The following is an 18468-nucleotide window of genomic DNA, read 5'->3' as shown; positions in this document are numbered from 1 at the left end:
ATTTTAAATAACGCCTTCCTAAGAGGTTGGAACCTCGGAAAATTCTTGGGGACAGTGCAAAGGAACCATTCAAGGCCATTTAAGTCCGAATTCCAGTGACGGATCGCTCGAGGTCCGAGTTTAAACGCGCGCACTCTTGACGGTGAACAAAGTTCACTTCGCATAGGTTTTCAGTTGAAAACACTCTAGTTTTAGCTGTTATGCAAGTAATTGTAGCATTCACAAGCTTCCCAAAACATATACAAATGTTCTGCGGGCGTCCTTGTTTGCCCAAACAGAGGCAACGCAACACATTTAGCTCTGAAATGGGGAATACCGACTCGAAAATTCAAAATTAGATTTCAGACAGTTTTGAATGTAGCATGAAGAAATGAACTTTACTGGCAAAAGAAATCATGCAAAATTTAAGTTGAGTACTCTTTTAGATTATTAAACTTTAAATAAACATCACATAAAATGTTATATGCATGCTTTTACAATTTGTGCTGAAAAGTTAAGAATTAAAGTGGCAATACGTACAGTTATATTGTTGAAAAACACGATATTTGATATTTATCCTATATTTAATTCCTATTTCCAGTCCCTTCAATTGCTTTCTTTTCTCCTCCTCCTCCTCTTCCCCAAAATTGTCAAGGGCTTTACAAACAAACTTTGCTCAACAGCTAAACATTACAGCTTTAATATCCACATCAGTTCATCACTTGTACTGTAAGACCTCAGAGGCAGTGAAAATTATAGAGCTGCTACAAGGAGGAAAAACAAATATTTAAACAAGAAATTTGTCCTAAGCAGCTTGATACAGAAAATAACGCATCATCACAGGACACTTCTGCTGATCGTTAGGAGTCACTGTTGCAGATATGCCTGTTTCTTTAAATGGTGAAAACTAAAAGATCCAGCCGCAAGAACACTTCACATTAATATATTAATATGAACCACAGGACGTTTAAACTGCAATTTGTTCAACTTTATTGAGAAAAAAAAGACATCACATAGCAGAGCTATTAGTTGACCAATCAGCCGCAGAGAGCTTTGAATAAGGAATTCAGTGCAAAAAGAGAACAGTGTTGTGGATGACGGATAAACTAATGGCTCTCCAGTTTAAAAACAAACCCCCAAGGAAAAAAAAAAAAAAAACAACAGTTAAAGGAGGGAAAAGGAAAATTCAGCTTTAAAAAGGACACCTCTGCTGTCCGACTCATCCGTCCATCCTCAGCAGCACAGAAACCACTTCTAGTTTTCACATGCACCGTTTGTTTTGGTTTGTTTTTTTGTTTTTTCATACTTTTTCTTTTTTCATCGTGTTCCCCTGTAGGTGGATTATTCTTTTTTGTTTTCGCCGCGGTTCTCTATTCAGTCAGTTTTACAGTGAGTGTAATACATCGACAGACCTCCAGTTCCCCAGTGCGGGGGTTGGGAAAGCTTGGGTCAGACATGGCAGCATGAAGAGGCCCCACGTTTATTTTATATTTTATAACTGTATGATTGGAGGAGGGGGGTGTTGGAGGTAACGTCTTCCTGTTGGAACCCGAGCGGTTTTGGGCTGTGATAGGTTTCTTTACAGGTACATGCTCCTGATACAGCTCACAGCTCTAGGCGTCTTTTAGAAAGCACACAAAGGGCAGATAAGGTTTTCTCTAAAAGCATTTGGGGGGAAATGCATATTTCTGGGAGGGTATGAACGGGCGGAGGGGTATGAATAAAAAACAAAACAAAAAAACAAAACAAAAAACAAATGCCTGTTATTGGCTGATGAAGTGGTGTGGCCAAATGGGCAAAAATAACAGTATTTGACAGTTTTTTTTCCAGCTCTAATGAAGAATAGCGCGGGGTGGGGTATCACATTGCGTACTTCTGGGTCCATTCCCGAGCCGTCCTGTTGTACCTGAGGACACAGAAATACTGCGTTCAGAAAGCTCCACCTTCAAACTAAACACACAACTCATCTGGTCGGGGCTGAGGATCCACCATTCGTCCTCATCAAGTCATGAGCCAAAAATCATTCAAGATTGGAACCTCCAATTTATTGAGCAATATGAACAGTGCACAAACAGGGTTCAATTTAGTACTTTTAATATAATATTGATATTTGAAAAACTCAATGTAAGAAGTTCTAAAACATTTGCACTGCTAAAGGTTGTTGTGGACAGGTGCAGTGTAAGAACTGACAATCTGACAGCATTTGATTTGATTTGATCTGGATAAGAATAGCTGCGTGATGTGTGACTTGCGGGACTTTTGTGATAAGAAGTAATGATAGCCACGTGGTGCGATAGCCAACAGTGTTTCAAAATGAAAGCGCAGCATCGTAAATAAAATAGAAAATTGGTATAACAATACATAACAAAGAAGAAGTGAAAAAGAAGAAGTGGTCCATTCAAAATGAACCACAACCTTGTTTTGGATTTGGACCTACAAGTTGAGAACCACTGGTCTTTATCTTAAAAAAAATGAAAGAAGAAAAAAATAGGGAAGATGCAAGATGCTCACCGGTGAATTCAAATCTCACACATCTCAGAGGAAATGTCCAACAGAGGCATTTCTGATGGGCTTTATTGGCATCCTTGGAGCAAAACTAAACGCCCAAATTGTACAATAAACGCCCACGGTCCACTCAAAAAAAAAAAAAACAAGGTGGCATGCAGGCGTTTTCAGCCAGGCAGGCAGATTTGGTGAAGCGCTGCTTTGTTAGTAGAGGAACACCGAGCCACTGCAGCATCTTACCCTCACAGCATGGCGTATTTCTCTGTCCACTCCCTGGCTAGTTTATTATACCTGAGTGGGGGGACACCACCCTGGTCAGAGGCTCCTGGATGCCTGGCTCCATTTTACACCCTGTCACTACTGACTCGGCACCTAAACTTTAAGTGTCTTTTAGTTATTCCAGGTACTGATTAAGTTATAGGGGACATATTTAGTAAATAATTGAGACAGTTCAGGGTCAAAAGAAGATCTTGTCAGCCATAACCAGGGCGGTAAAAAAAAAACAAAAAAAAAAAAACAATCATACGATTAAATTCTGTTTTCAATTTCAGAATCAATTTAGCAAACTAATATAGATACATGTTTGAAAGTTATGCAGTCATTTATCCACTTAAATTAAATACTCTATGCTGCTCTAGGTGTCACCAGTCCCAGATGTACTAATTTCAGTCATCTTTATTTTAAATGAATACTTGAGAAAAAAAAAAAATATACAATGCGTGCATTGTATTTCAGTTGTTTTTTTTTAATTAAAAAAAACAACAAAACGTTCCATACAAAAAAAAAAAAATTTAGTAAAGCAATGTATATCTTGACAAAGAGGTTTTTCAATATTTAATTTCAGGTGAGATGGTACTCAAAAATATTAAACTAATTAATACTGAAATTTTGGAAGCAATTCTCATTATGAAGAAAATATCAACGTATAGAGATAGAATCGTATCATGACCCTTTGTATAGACATCAAATGGAATTGTGAGATCCTGCCCAATAACCAGCCCAAGACACAACATGTTTGGGTCACTTTTCCTTTTAACATGTTCACATTTGTTTTTATTACAGGGATATTCTCCAATAGTATTGAAGCTCGTGTTTGGTACAGTACTGGTGCATCCCTAATTAGTACACAGTTTACCGGGGCCATCATTTAGACGGTAAATCAACCCTTGTTTTGGAAATTTGCAATGGAAATCTGGAGTGGAATCTTATATGTTTTACAAAATGATCAGGGGCAGCTTTATGTAATAATTGTGACGACTTTATTCCTAACTATTGCAAAATGAATAATAAAAAGCTAAAAAATCAGCAGGTGGTTCTCTGGCAGCAAACACCCTTCCATTGGACTCATGTCCCTGCTCTGATGCCCACTCAGTTGAATCTTTTTTGGACTATTCTATTTTACGGTGTTTTGAGTGTCTGTTTAGATTCACTGTTGTTTTCCGTTTGGGTGCTGTGGCCTCTGAATAAATGTGACTTGTCCCACTGAACAGATCGGAACTTACTTGTTGGGATCTGTTTTGTAGATGCGGGCGATCTCTGGCACTAATGGATCATCAGGGTTTGGATCACATAACAGAGAACAAATGGACAAAAGGACTGAAAGACAAAGGAGATCAAAATGTGAATACAACATACAAAATCCCAATCCACATACAAACCCAAAAATGCTTAAGCTTGAGACAAAATGCAATTGCATTTTTATTTTGGTATAAGATCTGTTGTTTTTAGTTATTTAAGAATTGCCCTGATGGATCAGGGTGTGTGCAAGTATCAGAGAGTTAAGTTGAACAACTCTCATTTAAAGACAAATTCATTTATTTTAACAGTTTCCTTTAGGTCAGTTAAGTTATTAGGAACTTGAATAAATCTAATCAGTACTTTTATTCAGAGCTAAGTAAAAACATTAAAAAAAATTAAAATAATAATAATAATAATAATAATAATCTGACCAATGTATGTGGATATAACTTCATACAGTCAAATGGCTTTTAGGGCCTAATATTTGTGTGTCTGTGTGTGCACTTTCTCTTGTTACCTTTAGAGATAGTAAGTGCTGGAGACCACTGCGATCTCAATATATCCAGGCAGATGCTGCCGTTACTGTTAATATTTGGGTGATAAATTCTTGTAGTGAAGGCCACCTGTCAGAAAACAGATTTATAGAGATAGAACTCAGCAAACTGTTGCACCAATAATCCACATAGAAAACAAATCGGAACATATTAGGCTAGATTTGAAGAATTTATTAGTAAATTGAACAAAGTTGAAAACAACACTTTTCTATAAGCTACGTTAAATACGTAAGACAGTCATATTGATTTTAAATTAAACAAATAGGTTCTCTTTAAATGGTAAAATTGCTAATACCATCTTTGATTAATACATTTACATAACAAGTGTATGCATTATATTGTGATACATATAGAAGAAGTCCTGGTGCTGTTACTCTACATTAACATCTATGGAATTTGAAATGACTCCATTGCAGCTAGCTTTCAGAGAACAAGAGGTCAGCGTGGGACCTACTTACCTTGGGCGGTTTAAAGGGATAATCTGTAGGAAAATGAATAGTGAGGAAAAAAACACCGCCCTGATAGGGACTGTCATTCTGCAAGAGGAAACACAACAAGACATCACATTAGCTACCTCTACTCAGTAGAGTAACGATATTTACCAAGCACTTGTTTTCCCCAGTCGTATATAACAGCAGCAGTAGAGCTTCTATATTATTGAGTTCCATCTCAATCTGTTGAGGTGGAGCTCAATTGTACAAATAAAGCCACTGAAGAGCATCCAATAAAAGCTTTATTTTGTGTATTTAAAATTGTGAACATTAGAACAGAGTTCATACTTACAGGCCCCATAATAGTAGCTTGCCAGTGAAACACTAGAAAAGCAGGAGAATCAGAATTTGTTGAAAATCCTCTTCCTTTAGTATCCAGAACTTTCTCTATCAGACTAGCATTGAAACAGGCTATCTAGGTTTGGGCAATGTATTGTATCTGATGGCATACAGTTAATGTTTTTACTATATTTACATGTCTCCAACAATGTATTACATTTTTTTTTTTTTTTTTTTTTCATTTTTAGGTCTGGTGAGAAAAACAGTACTTACTGTCATCTCCTACAGGGCCGGCAGAGCACTGCGCTGGAGGGTCTCTGGACAAGTCATTAAGCTCCTGAAAGACACAAAACACACCCAGAAAGATATAATTATCTCCAAATAAAATCAATAAATGAAAAAAAAAAACAACAAAAAAAAAACAACCTTAAAAGTTAGACCACTAGTTTGGCTTATGAAAAACCTTTTGTAGCCGTGCTTAGAATGCAGTAGATCCAAAGTGAAAGCTGTTTCCAGCCCTGACGGCAAATGTTCCAGTGGCGAGAAAACAGTCAACTCCAAAGAACAATAATTTAATGACTTCACTGTGAACGCTCGGCTGTCAGCATTCAGTCACTCTGAATGGATGACTTCAGAACGTTTGGCCGCTGTTCAACAAAACACTGTGAATAAGCACACAGATTGGTCTGTGTACTGAAGCAACGGGTCTTTTTTTTGTAAATACTGCAGGCTGAACAAGGACTACCATGGAAACTCAGAGGAAGCCCCCACCCAAGCAACGACCCCTGTTGGATGGGATGAGAACACATTTGGTGGAAAACACAGCCCTGTAACATTATAGCTCAGAAAATGATCCCCAACTTGGTAGTTTAAAGTGATCATTTTTACGGTAATCAAAATACTCATCAAAACTTCTCTACTAGTTTCACTATCTTAAATATTTTGATAGACGGGTACAGTTTTCTAGGGCTGCCCCTTGAAAGTGGACGAGTCTTATCATCAGTCGGAAACCCGTCAGTCGACTGATGAACATGTTCAAGGCAAGCAGTCGGTTTTTTTGTGCATTAAAATAACAGAATAAAACAGATAGAAGCTTACAAAATGCACAGGGATAACATTTCAATGGGGTATCATAAATTTATTTTTTTATGTGTGAATGTCTCCCTTCGCCCCCATCACGTGGCCTGTTCCTCCATATAAAACTAAAAACTGTGGGGACGGGGCACGATTTGTATGCTCATTAACATCATCATCATTAACGCATGGATAGGGGGTGATCGGGGAGAGTGTCAAGCTCGTTCCATCGCACTTGTTTCGTTCCATAAGCAGACCTTAAAATAAAGTAACCTACATCTAAAATAAAAAACTTTTTTGGTGCGCCGATCGCGGGCACCCCTTCGCTGGGCAGCATATCGCTAACTTACGCATTGTCAGAAGGAGAGAGGTGTGCAAAATGCACCCCAATGGTACACCCCACCAGATTCCAAAGATTCCATGACAATAGGTTGAAAACAAAATTATGGAATCTCAATTTTCTCAAGGATTGCAATCACCTTAAATTATAGCCATCAGGCAATTGTCTAATAATTGTGACAGCTCACGCACTCAGGCCAGTACCTGTCCAGTACTATCAGAGAACCTTGAACAGCCTTAATGTAAATGTCAGTTGGTAAACTCTTCACTGGATGTTATATGACACCCCACAAAGGCATAAACAAATGGTGCACCAACAACTGGTGCTCCTTCCTCTGGTTTGTGTTTTTAGAGAACACCAAAGGCATCTGCACGGTGTTATGAAAAGACAAACAGGCTGAACTAGTTTGGCTGTAATGTAGCCAAAACAAGAGATGTGCGTGCCTTCAACTCACCCTCTGCATGGCCGATAACATCTCTGGAAAAGCTACTGTAATTCTTGTTCTACATTTCATCAGTAACGCATCAAGTTCTGGTCTTGTTCAATTTGATGAGATTTGCTTTTACAGACGTTATGTGACAATGCTTCTCGAATACCTTAAACATGCTCCAGAAATTTTACAAACATTGATTTCAAACTGACCATCCATACTAAATCTACAAATAAAATGATTTCTTGTCAGTCCAGCAAGTGGTTTAAAATGTCACAAAACTCCTCAGGCATGCAAACTGTTGAGGGGTGAAAAAGGTGAGAAGGATGCGTGAGCGGAGAAAAACAGACCCACTAGGGGGTTCCAGGGTTATGCTCTGGGGGCGTTTCCTTTTTGAAAGGTAAGTTAGTAAATGCGCATTCTTGATTAACTTTAGGATTACTTTAGGGTTGACTTGATCACAAATTAAAATAATTACAAGACTGCGCAAAAATAAGTACAAATTCTGAATTTATTAGGTGCAAAAGCCAGCCCCACTTGGTACATACTCTACTCACAAAAGGTTTAAAGTGACATTTAGGGAAAATGTAAAAAGTTCACGCTACAGTGATATTATATCATGAAAGTAGGGCATGCAATGGTGATTTCCTCATCTCAAACAATTTATTAAAACAAAAGCCAACAACAGTGGTGGGTACACCACAACAAAAAATGTCAATGTCTCAACAATGCTCATGTGCCCTTGAGCATCAATTACAGCTTGACAACGACGTCTCATGCTGTTCACAAGTCGACTTATTATCTGCTGAGGCATGGCACCCCTCTCTTCTTGAGGGCGGCCCTCAGGTCATTGAGGTACTGGGGTACAGAGTTATGAGCCTCTACACGGCGACTCAGCTGATCCCATAGGTTTTCAAGTCTGGAGAACATGCAGGCCACTCCATTTGAGGTACCCCAGTCTCCGGCAGCCGTTCCTTAATGATGCAACCTCAATGAGCTGGAGCACTGTCGTCCATGAAGATGAAATGAGGCCTGTGTTGTTCAAGCAGGGGCACAATGAATGGATAATTGATGTTATTCAGGTAGTATGGGCTTGTCACTGTACCATTCACAAAGTGTAGGGCAGTTCTGTATTGACTAGACACACCTGCCCACAATGTAACACCACCACCACCAAAGGCTCGTCTGGTGACAACAGTGGCTGATGCATAGCGCTCTCCTTGACGTCTCCAACATCGTTGGCGGCCATCATTTCTGCTCAACGTGAATCGATTTTCATCAGAGAACAGCGCTGAGGCCCACTGGTCCTTCGTCCAGCGTAAATGCTCCCTGGCCCATGCAAGACAATAATGCCTGTGCCTGGTGGTGTGGTCAGGTACCCTTGCAGGTCATCTAGCACGCAGACCACGCTGATGATAACGGTTTTGAATGGTCTGACGTGACACTTGGGTGCCTCTCACCTCCCTTAAATGTGCCTGGAGTTGAGTGGCATTCATCATCTGGTTCCGCAGGGCACTGTTCACAATGAAGCGGTCATCAGTGTGGGATGTGGCCAAAGGACGTCCACTTCTATGCCTTCCTGTGACTCTTCCAGTCTCTGTATCTCGGTTGCAACCTACTGATGACACACTGACACAAGCCCAGTAGCCACTTCCCCCTGAGAACATCCTGTTTGAAGCCTCGCAATGGCAAGGTACTGTTGATCAATTGTTAGAAGTCGTCTTGGTCTCATGATGTCAAAATGTGAAAAGCACGATGAAGAAGACTGTTTAAATACCAATTCTAATTGAACCAGGAAATGTATTGGTCGATTCATGGATCAAACACCTGTTGTGAATTTTGCCGTTCAGCTCCTTGTTAGAGAACAGCAAGTTGTGCAAAAAGTACTGAAACATTGAACAGTTGGACATGTGCATTCAAAAGTTTAGAGGTCAAATTAAGTTCACCTGTAAAGGTTATAGTGCATTTTAGGTTCATCCTGAAATTTCACACAAAAGCCAAATATCCCTAACTTTTTTGAGTAGTGTTTCTCATTACAAACTTGATAATCTCCAAGAACAATATTCCTAAACTAGACAATTCCCGGAAATTGTGTCGGTGCTTGCCGGCACGCACCACCAACTCAGTGCATGTCGTTGAGTTGCGTGGCGTGAACTAGAGGGTCCCTCTCACCAAGTTGATGTTGAGTCACTTTACTGAACACAATGAAATTATACTCATCAAAAAAACTTTTACTTACATTGTCATCATCACTTTCCACGTGACATGGAGGATTGGGGCGCTTCAGAACTAAACTCACATTATCTCCAATAGTTCACAACAATGTGACCGTCACTAATTTGACATTTTTCAGGACTACGAACTTAAAATCAAAATAGCTAGAAAAACCGAAGGATCCAATGGTTGAAGCCTTAAAATCGGGGAAAACAAGGCTGTATTTCTAGTCCACATTTGAAGGAGCCTCTGGAATGGGACAGCACAGTCGCGCCGGTGTGACGCATTTGGTCTTAAAATGCAACCTACAAGGCTGTAGCCCCTGAAATGGGAGACCGCTTCTATGTCCATGTCCTCTTTGTTTTTCCTGAAGCCAGGTGACAGCAGAGCCCACCTGGCGCATGCGCATTTTGAGAGATCTACATACAGATGGATTGAAGCCGATACCTCCTAAATATTTTCCTCATCGGATCTCCAGGAATCATGTAGGTGGCCAATTTTTGTTTCAAAACGGCGAATTTCACCGAAAGGTGACAAGTTTGCATGCCTGTGTCATTTGGTATCTGGCACAAAGACGTAAGCAGCAGATCCTGTAAGTCCTGTAATACCTCTTTCCCACTGCACCAAAAACCCTGTAACACCCGCTAACATCCGACATTTGTCATCAGTGGGAAAGGTAAAACCCGGGTTTCAGTGCCAGGTAAAATTACTTTGCAAAAGATACAGGTTTTAATCGGCTCCACTGCCGATTGACTGATGCGAACACAACTAGTGCGATGCGACACGGGTTAAAGTTCCTTACGTTGGCGCTTAAATAGACAGGAAGACCCGTGTATCATTTTTTCCACATGGGGACCCATGAAATGTTTTGTGGGTGGGGATGGCATCGTGGGGAGCACAGTGGAGAACCCCCGTGCTCCCCACCAGACTCCGAGTCACTCCAACATCGCCCCAAGCTGGTCCCTGCCGCCGATCTGATTCTTTTGAACGGCTCAAAATACTTGCATTATTTTTTTCCCAAGCTTCACAGTTTTATGTTTGTTTATGTTGTTTAAGATGCTGTCTCCCCAACTGTTTTATTCCCAACGCACTGGCACCATGACAGGTATCAATCGTTTTTCAATTAATTTGTAAGAAAACTACAATGGGGAGAACAAGTATTTGATACACTGCCGATTTTGCAGGTTTTCCTACTTACAAAGCATGTAGAGGTCTGTCATTTTTATCATAGGTACACTTCAACTGTGAAAGACGGAATCAAAAACAAAAATCCAGAAAATCACATTGTATGTTTTAAATAATTAATTTGCATTTTATCGCATGAAACAAGTATTTGATCACCTACCAACCAGTAATAATTCCGTCTCTCACAGACCTGTTCATTTTTCTTTAAGAAGCCCTCCCATTCTCCTCTTATTACCTGTATTAACTGTACCTCTTTGAACTTGTTACCTGTATAAAAGACACCTGTCCACACTCAATCAATCAGACTCCAACCTCTCCACAATGGGCAAGACCAGATACCTGTCTAAGAATTGTAGACCTGCACAAGGCTGGGATGGGCTACAGGACAATAGGCAAGCAGCTTGGTGAAAAGGCAACAACTGTTGGCGCATTTATTAGAAAATGGAAGAAGTTCAAGATGACAGTCAATCTCCCTCGGTCTGGGGCTCCATGCAAGATCTCACCTCGTGGAGCCTCAATGATCATAACAAAAGTGAGGGAACAGAACTACACGGCAGGACCTGGACAATGACCTGAAGAGAGCCAGGATCACAGTATCATGGATTAAAATCCTGCAGCGCACGCAGGGTCCCTCTGCTCAAGCCAGCGCATGTCAAGGCCCGTCTGAAGTTTGCCAATGACCATCTGGATGATCCAGAAAAGGAATGGGAGAAGGTAATGTGGTCTGATCAGACCAAAATAGAGCTTTTTGGTTTAAACTCCACTCACCATGTTTGGAGGAAGAAGAAGATGAGTACAACCTCATCTTCTTCCATCCCAACTGTGAAGCATGGAGGTGGAAACATCACTCTTTGGGGATGCTTTTCTGCAAAGGGGACAGGACGACTGCAATGTATTGAGGGGAGGATGGATGGGGCCATGTATCGCGAGATCTTGGCCAACAACCTCCTTCCCTCAATAAGAGCATTGGAGATGGGGCGTGGCTGGGTCAATAGAAAATCTTTGGAGGGAGCTGAAAGTCTGTGTTGCCCAGCGACAGCCCTGAAACCTGAAGGATCTGGAGAAGATCTGTATGGAGGAGTGGGCCAAAATCCCTACTGCAGTGGGTGTAAACCTGCTTAAGAACTACATGAAACGTCTGATCTCTGTAATTGCAAACAAAGGTTTCTGTACCAAATATTAGCTTCTGTTTTTCTGATGTATCAAATACTTATTTCATGCAATAAAATACAAATTAATTACTTAAAAATCATACAATGTGATTTTCTGGATTGTTTGTTTTTTTAGATTCAGTCGCTCACAGTTGAAGTGTATGATAAAGAATTACAGATCTTTACATGCTTTGTAAGTGGGAAAACCTGCAAAATCAGTAGTGTATCAAATACTTGTTCTCCCCACTGTATATAAGTTGTGAGTTGGGGGCCCCATGGATCATGCTTGTTACAGAACATCCCACAGATGCTTGATCGGACCCTAACTCCGGCCATCCACATGATGTAGGAGAAAACATGATTCATCAGACTGGGCAACCTTCTTCAATTGCTCCATAGTCCAGTTATGATGCTCATGTGCCCATTGTAGGCCCTTTTGGCAGTGAACAGGTGTCAGCATGGGTACTCTCCACGGCTACACAGTCTCATACGCAGCAAGCTGCGATGCACAGTGTGTTCTGACACCTTTCTATCATAGACAGCATTAACAGCATTTTTCAGCAATTTGTGCTAAGGTAGCTCTTCCGTGGGATCGGAACAGACATGCTGGACTTCGCTCCCCATGCGCATCAATGAGCCTTGGGCGCCCATGACCCTGTCGCTGGTTCACCGGTTGTCCTTCCTTAAACCACTTTCTGTAGGTACTAACCACTGCATTCCGGGAAAACACCCCACAAGACCTGTTTGGAGATGCTCTGACCCAGTCGTCTAGCCATTACAATTTGGCCCTTGTCAAAGTCGCTTGGATCCTTATGCTTGCCCCTTTTTCCTGCTTCCAAGACATCAACTTCAAGAACTGACTGTTCACTTGTTGTCTAAAATACAGACGTGGGCAAATTTCTGGGTACCCTTACAGCTCATTGAAACAATGATTCATTCCTTCTGAATAGTGATTAAATTAAAAGCAATTTTCTCATGTATACCTGCATGCCTTTGGTATGTCAAAGAGTAAAGCAAAGAAACTGTGAAAAGAGATACATTATTGCTAAAGAGATCAATTATATTCTAAACTGGCCTAGACAGATTTGTTGGTCCCCCTTAGAAAATATTATAAATAATTGGATTATAGTGATATTTCAAATTAACTGTTTTCTTTAATTGGTATCACACATGTCTTCAATCCTATAATCAGTCATTCAGCCTATTTAAATGGGGAAAAGCAGTTATTCTGCTGTTTGGTATTATCGTGTGCACCACACTGAACATGGACCAGAGAAGCAAAGGACAGAGTTGTCTGAGGAGATCAGAAAGAAAATTATAGACAAGCATGTTAAAGGTATAGGCTATAAGACCATCTCCAAGCAGCTTGATGTTCTTGTGACTACAGTTGCAAATATTATTAGGAAGGTTAAGGTGCATGGGACTGTAGCCAATCTACCTGAACGCAGCCACAAGAGGAAAATCGACCCCAGATTAAACAGAAGGATAGAGCAAATGGTAGAAAAGAGCCAAGGACAACTTCCAAAGAGGTCCAAGTTGAACTCAGGGTCAAGGTACATCAGTGTCTGATCGCACCATCCGTTGCTTTTTGAATGACAGTGGGCTCCATGGAAGAAGAGCCAGGAGGACAAAAGTCAGACTGGAATTTGCTAAAACGCACATTGACAAGCCACAATGCTTCTGGGAGAATGTTCTTTGGACAGATGAGGCAAAACTGGAGCTTTTGACACGTCACATCAGCTCTATGTTCACAGATGAAAAAAATGAAGCTTTCAAAGAAAAGAAAAACCATACCTACTGTGAAACATGGAGGAGGCTCGGTTATGTTTTGGGGCTTCTTTGCTGCATCTGGCAGAGGGTGCCTTGTATCTGCACAGGGCACAATGAAATCTCAAGACTATGAAGGGATTCTGGAGCGAAACGTACTGCCCAGTGTCAGAAAGCTCTGTCTCAGTCACAGATCATGGGTGCTGCAACAGGATAATAACCCAAAATACAGAGCTAAAAGCACCCAAGAATGCATAAGAATGAAACATTGGACTATTCTGAGGTGGCATTCTATGAGCCCTGATCTGAATCTCATCGAACATCTATGGAAAAAGCTGAAACATGCAGTCTGGAGGAGGCACCCTTTAAACCTGAGACAGCTGGAGCAGTTTGCTCAGGAAGAGTGGGCCAAACTACCTGTTGACAGGTGCAGAACTCTCATTGAGAGCCACAGAAACCGCTTGCTTGCAGTGATTGCCTAGAAAAGGTTGTGCAACAAAATATCAGGGTCAGGATCCCATCATTTTTGTCCATGCCATTTTAATTTGTTTTATTATGTAAAATATTCTGTTGAATCAAAATGCCAAGCCTGATTTCTATTAAATATGGAAAAAACAATGATGGACGCCAATTACTTTTGTGAGTTTCAAGGTATTTCAGAGAAAATTGTGGGTTATTTTTTCTCGAAGGGGACCAAAAAAAAATATGTATCCACGTCTGTATCCCACTGCTTGACAAGTGCCACTGGAACAAGATGCAATGTTATTAACTTCACCTGTCAGTGGTTTTAATGTTGTAGCTGATCTGTGTATATCGTAAAGTGTATTGATGAAAATTTATGTTGAGTTTTGTCACTCAACTTGTGTTTAATGATGATATCTCAAATGACATGATGGCAACATTCATGGATTATTACTATATTTAGCCATCTGCTACAATGCCACCACAACCTAAATTGAGTGACTACCGAGTCGAAACGAAGCACATGTTTTTAGAAGCATTTGAAACATGTTTGCTGATTGCGTTTCTAGGTCAAGGTTTCAGTGCATGAAAGTTTACATCTTCAACTTCGCAAATATGTTCTAAATAAAATCTGATTTTGATAAAAACCCATCGCTTATTTTTCCCCTGCTTAGCGCCTCTCATGTGAATTTGAAAGCCCCAACAAGCGCCCTCCCGTGCTGCATCACATCATAAATAGGCTTAACCATGTTTTTTACATAACCTTTAAATTAAATATACAGAAAACATGCTATATTGTGATTTATACTGTACCATTAGAGATATGAAATTACCTATAGCTATAGGATAGAAGATTTGCCATATTGCCCAGTCCTAGCTTCAACTCACACAATATGCAGTCTATTTTATTTATAGGTCAGTGGATTCTACGCACATTTAACTCACTTCTACAGGAAGGTTTGTATGACAGTCACGCATGCCATATGACCGTATGTACTGTAAAGTAGAGCTACAAAATACATGTACTTTGTTACTTTCCACTACTGCTTTGTACTATGTGCCCCAGCCGATTCTAGATATGCAAGCACGAAAAGTGGGGGGCTATTTTTAAGCCATGAGTCTTGTGGATGCGGTTATGAGACCTGCAACCACAGTGGGAGAAGACACCACTCTTGCAACAGGGTTTGCATTTCAGTTTGGAGAAACCCCAAATGAAGTTTGCTGTGTGTCGGTATGTGACATATAGACTCTCACTGCCATCTCATCTTTCAGGTTTTGCCTCATTTGGAAAGCGAGGAACAGCCACCGTAAACACAGCTTGAGATCCGGAAGGTTGTGAAATTCATACACTGAACTTGTGATACATTTTAAGTGAAACACGATGAAGTGGAAAAGATTAGATGGTGGATTGGAAGTTGGGTTTTCAAAAGAGTGCTATACCAAAATTACCCTATATAATTATCCCATACCCAAGTTTACTGTATTTGTATCAGTAGGATTGTGAATATAGGGCGACACTATTTATCCCTCGGGAGAAATTGTTGTGTCACAGAAGCACACATCAAAACAAATGTGATTTAATAAAATAGAAAATATAAGAAATAGAAAATGATTGGCCCTATACAAACAAATTTAAAACAGTTTAAAATAGGAAAAAATGGCAATTTACAATAAACTGAAAACCAAACAATAAACGACAGATTGGATTGGATTTTTTGGATGTTGTACACTGCCAATGCACACACATGTAGAACATGTGGGTCCAGGCGATGGATTAGTTGACATAACAATTCATCAACGATTATTTTTCACTCATGAGCAACTATGGATAATTAGTAAAGGGAATTAGGGAACATAAAATGATTTTAAAAAAATTCCCAATTTTATTTTTACTGGTATGCAGCAGGGCTGTGACAATAACCGCAATGCCGTGGTTACGTGACGTCACTGCGGTATTAAGCTCATTACCGTCATCACCACAAATTAGATTTTGATATATATAATTTCTTTGCTGGCGAAAGTTAAAGGAGGATATGCCAACGATTAGCGCGCCCACACTCGGACGGTTCTGGCTGTGCCCACAGCCCACCAGCCATGGGTCGCCAGTGATCTGTGCGCCAAAACAGTGTTTTTGTTTCAGAAGTAGGTTATTTTACTCTGTTTCCTTATGTAACAAAACAAGCGCCGTGCGTAATGGGGACGCGTTCTCAGCCCGCCCCCCCGTCGGTAAACAGCTGTAATGCCGTTATATGTTGCTTTTCACCACGGTGAGAAAAAAATAAATATATATTAAAAAAAATTATATATATACACACACACACACACACACACACACACACACACACACACACACACACACACACACACACACACACACACACACCATTACTGCCCTAGTATGGAGACACGCTTAAATATATCTCCACCTCGAAGCCTGGTTGACATAAGGAAACTGATTGTTCACAAGACGTTAAAGGCTGGATTGGTCATAACTTCCTGCAAATAAATTAAAAGACAGAAAATTGACTCCCAGCCCTGAATAAGCATCATTGATCAGAGTCTGGATCTATCTGTCAGGTCTCATGTAACAATAAATAAATAAATAAATACCCGGGGGTGATTCATGATGGTGCTCTTAAGATTGAGAAGCAAATAAACTCAGTGGTGACGTCCATCATTTTTTAACTGAGAAAAGATTGACTTTTCCTATCCTATGCTTCAAAAGAGTAATTCCTGCATTCATACATCCTCCAGACTTGACTGCTGCAAATGCCTTCACTGTGGTATCTTCGAGACCTCAATTTCCCGATCACATAAAACAAAAAGACAACACATCACTCAGATCCTTGCCCTGGCTTCCTGCAGAGCATAGGATTCGGTGTAAAGCTGTGCTGCTGGTGTTTAGAGCCGAGTGTGGCCTTGCTCCTGCCTTTATTCCTGATGTCATCGTGCCTCACCATACGGGTAGACCCCTCGGGTCTTCCAAGCAAGGCCTATCAGCCACCCCACTGTCCTGTCCCGAAAAACTGCTGGGGACGGGGGGCTTTTCTGTAGCTGCACCAAAACTTTGGGACAGTCTGCCAGATAATATTAAATCGCGCATGTCGGTTAACGTGTTCGAAATTTGGATTCAAACCCCGCTTTCACTCCCCTGCCTGTAGCTGGGATTGACCTCATTGATTGACATCAGTGACCTGTGCTTTTGTCCCTACATTATGTTTAAAATGTAGATTGTGCGACATTTAATCATCCGTGTCCGTCTGTGTGTTGAAACAATTTAGGATTCGCTTCCACTATTGCTGCACGGCAGCTTAGCACAAACCTGCTTGGTTTCTATGAAAAATAAACGTGAACTTCACCTTCAATTACACATGGGGGAAAAAAAGAAAACAACGTTACCTTGTTAATTCGCTTTAAAGCCATTCTGTGTGTGGAGGGGCCGTCGAGGAGGAGGAGGAGCGGCTAGCAGTTAGCTGATGCTAACCAGCTAGGTGATGCTAAGCTGCTAGGGGACACTAACCAGCTGGGGGAACACTGACCAGCTGGGGGACACTGACCGGCTGGGGGACACTAACCAGCTGGGGGACACTAACCAGCTAGGGGTCGTTGACTAGCTAGGCAATGCTAACTGGCTAGCATCTAGGATTCAGCTAACTGTGTGGCTAAGCTAGCCGACGAAGATTCACATATACCGATTAAAATAAGTTACCGACCGAGTTATATCGTAAATTCCCTATTTTTTCGTCGATACGACACTTCTTGAGTTTCTTCCCCCTAGCACCGAAGCGCCCGCTGCTCTGACAACCGACCCCACCGACTCAAAATGTCTCCCGTAACGGAACATGCAGCAGCGTCTAAGGGCCGATGGAATGCTGCTTTCCAGCTACATCCAAAACTCGGAATTCCGAGTTACCTACCAGAAAAGAATCTCGGCTATGATGCTGCTTTCATGTCACATGGGAGAGGGGGAGACTGTGATATTCCGACTTGAAAATACTTGTTTAAGTCGTACATGTGAAATAGGCAGTGGTCTACCGTGGTAAAGGAACAAATACCCTGACACAAAATGACTACCACATTGGCATATTTACATAAAGAAAGATATATACCAGACTGTCACTGACATGTAATTAAAGTGTAACATTTGAACGTACCCATCAGCCAGTGTGGTAAACATTTCCATGGTTACAGGGAGCTCCACCTATCAGAGATGTCATTGTTACACTTTCGGATTGAAGGGAGTGTTGTACTCCTCCATGACATCGCAAATAAAACCTGTTTTTCTTTAAACAAGGTTGACATCATATGGACTTATGGCTTCCACAGGAGCAAAAACAAATGATTATATACATTGCGTAATATTTACACAATTATTTATAAAGCTTTCAAACTCTAACCCTAACCATAGCCAACTACAGAAACGACAATTCTGCGCCACTGTGTTGTGAATCTTGATGCAATGGCCTCATGGGTAAGGTAGTGATATAGTTCTAAACCTAAAAAGGAAAATAAGAAATGG

General features: G+C 40.8%; 1 protein-coding gene across 2 annotated transcripts; it reads right to left on the bottom strand.

Annotated features, from left to right (window-relative positions):
• Window positions 1-952: 952 nt before the first annotated feature.
• On the bottom strand, window positions 953-17805 carry ube2d2l (ubiquitin-conjugating enzyme E2D 2, like). Of its 2 annotated transcripts, XM_080007766.1 has the most exons (8): window positions 17349-17805; window positions 5600-5663; window positions 5340-5371; window positions 5015-5092; window positions 4520-4625; window positions 3987-4080; window positions 2725-2775; window positions 953-1885 (listed from the first exon to the last, which is right to left on the bottom strand). In XM_080007766.1, the coding sequence occupies exons 1-7, from the start codon at window positions 17370-17372 to the stop codon at window positions 2727-2729; spliced, it is 447 nt and encodes a 148-aa protein (XP_079863892.1). In that variant the 5' UTR covers window positions 17373-17805; the 3' UTR covers window positions 953-1885; window positions 2725-2726. The 2 variants fall into 2 exon arrangements, with proteins under 2 accessions (XP_079863892.1, XP_079863893.1); XM_080007767.1 differs by lacking the exon at window positions 2725-2775.
• Window positions 17806-18468: the final 663 nt, after the last annotated feature.

The sequence above is a fragment of the Zeus faber genome, assembly GCF_960531495.2.
Source record: "Zeus faber genome assembly, chromosome: 10".
NCBI classification, from domain to species: domain Eukaryota; kingdom Metazoa; phylum Chordata; class Actinopteri; order Zeiformes; family Zeidae; genus Zeus; species Zeus faber.
The sequence above is the reverse complement of the archived record's forward strand: the minus strand, read 5'-3'. Positions and strand labels throughout refer to the sequence as shown.

Excerpts from the sequence above, each read along its gene's own strand:
- ube2d2l (XM_080007766.1), bottom strand. The coding sequence starts at position 17,372 with ATGGCTTTAAAGCGAATTAACAAG. Across the intron at positions 5,093-5,339 it reads AAGCTACTATTATGGGGCCT|AATGACAGTCCCTATCAGGG; the intron begins GTAAGTATGAAC and ends TTCCTCTTGCAG. Across the intron at positions 4,626-5,014 it reads ATCCCTTTAAACCGCCCAAG|GTGGCCTTCACTACAAGAAT; the intron begins GTAAGTAGGTCC and ends GTTTTCTGACAG.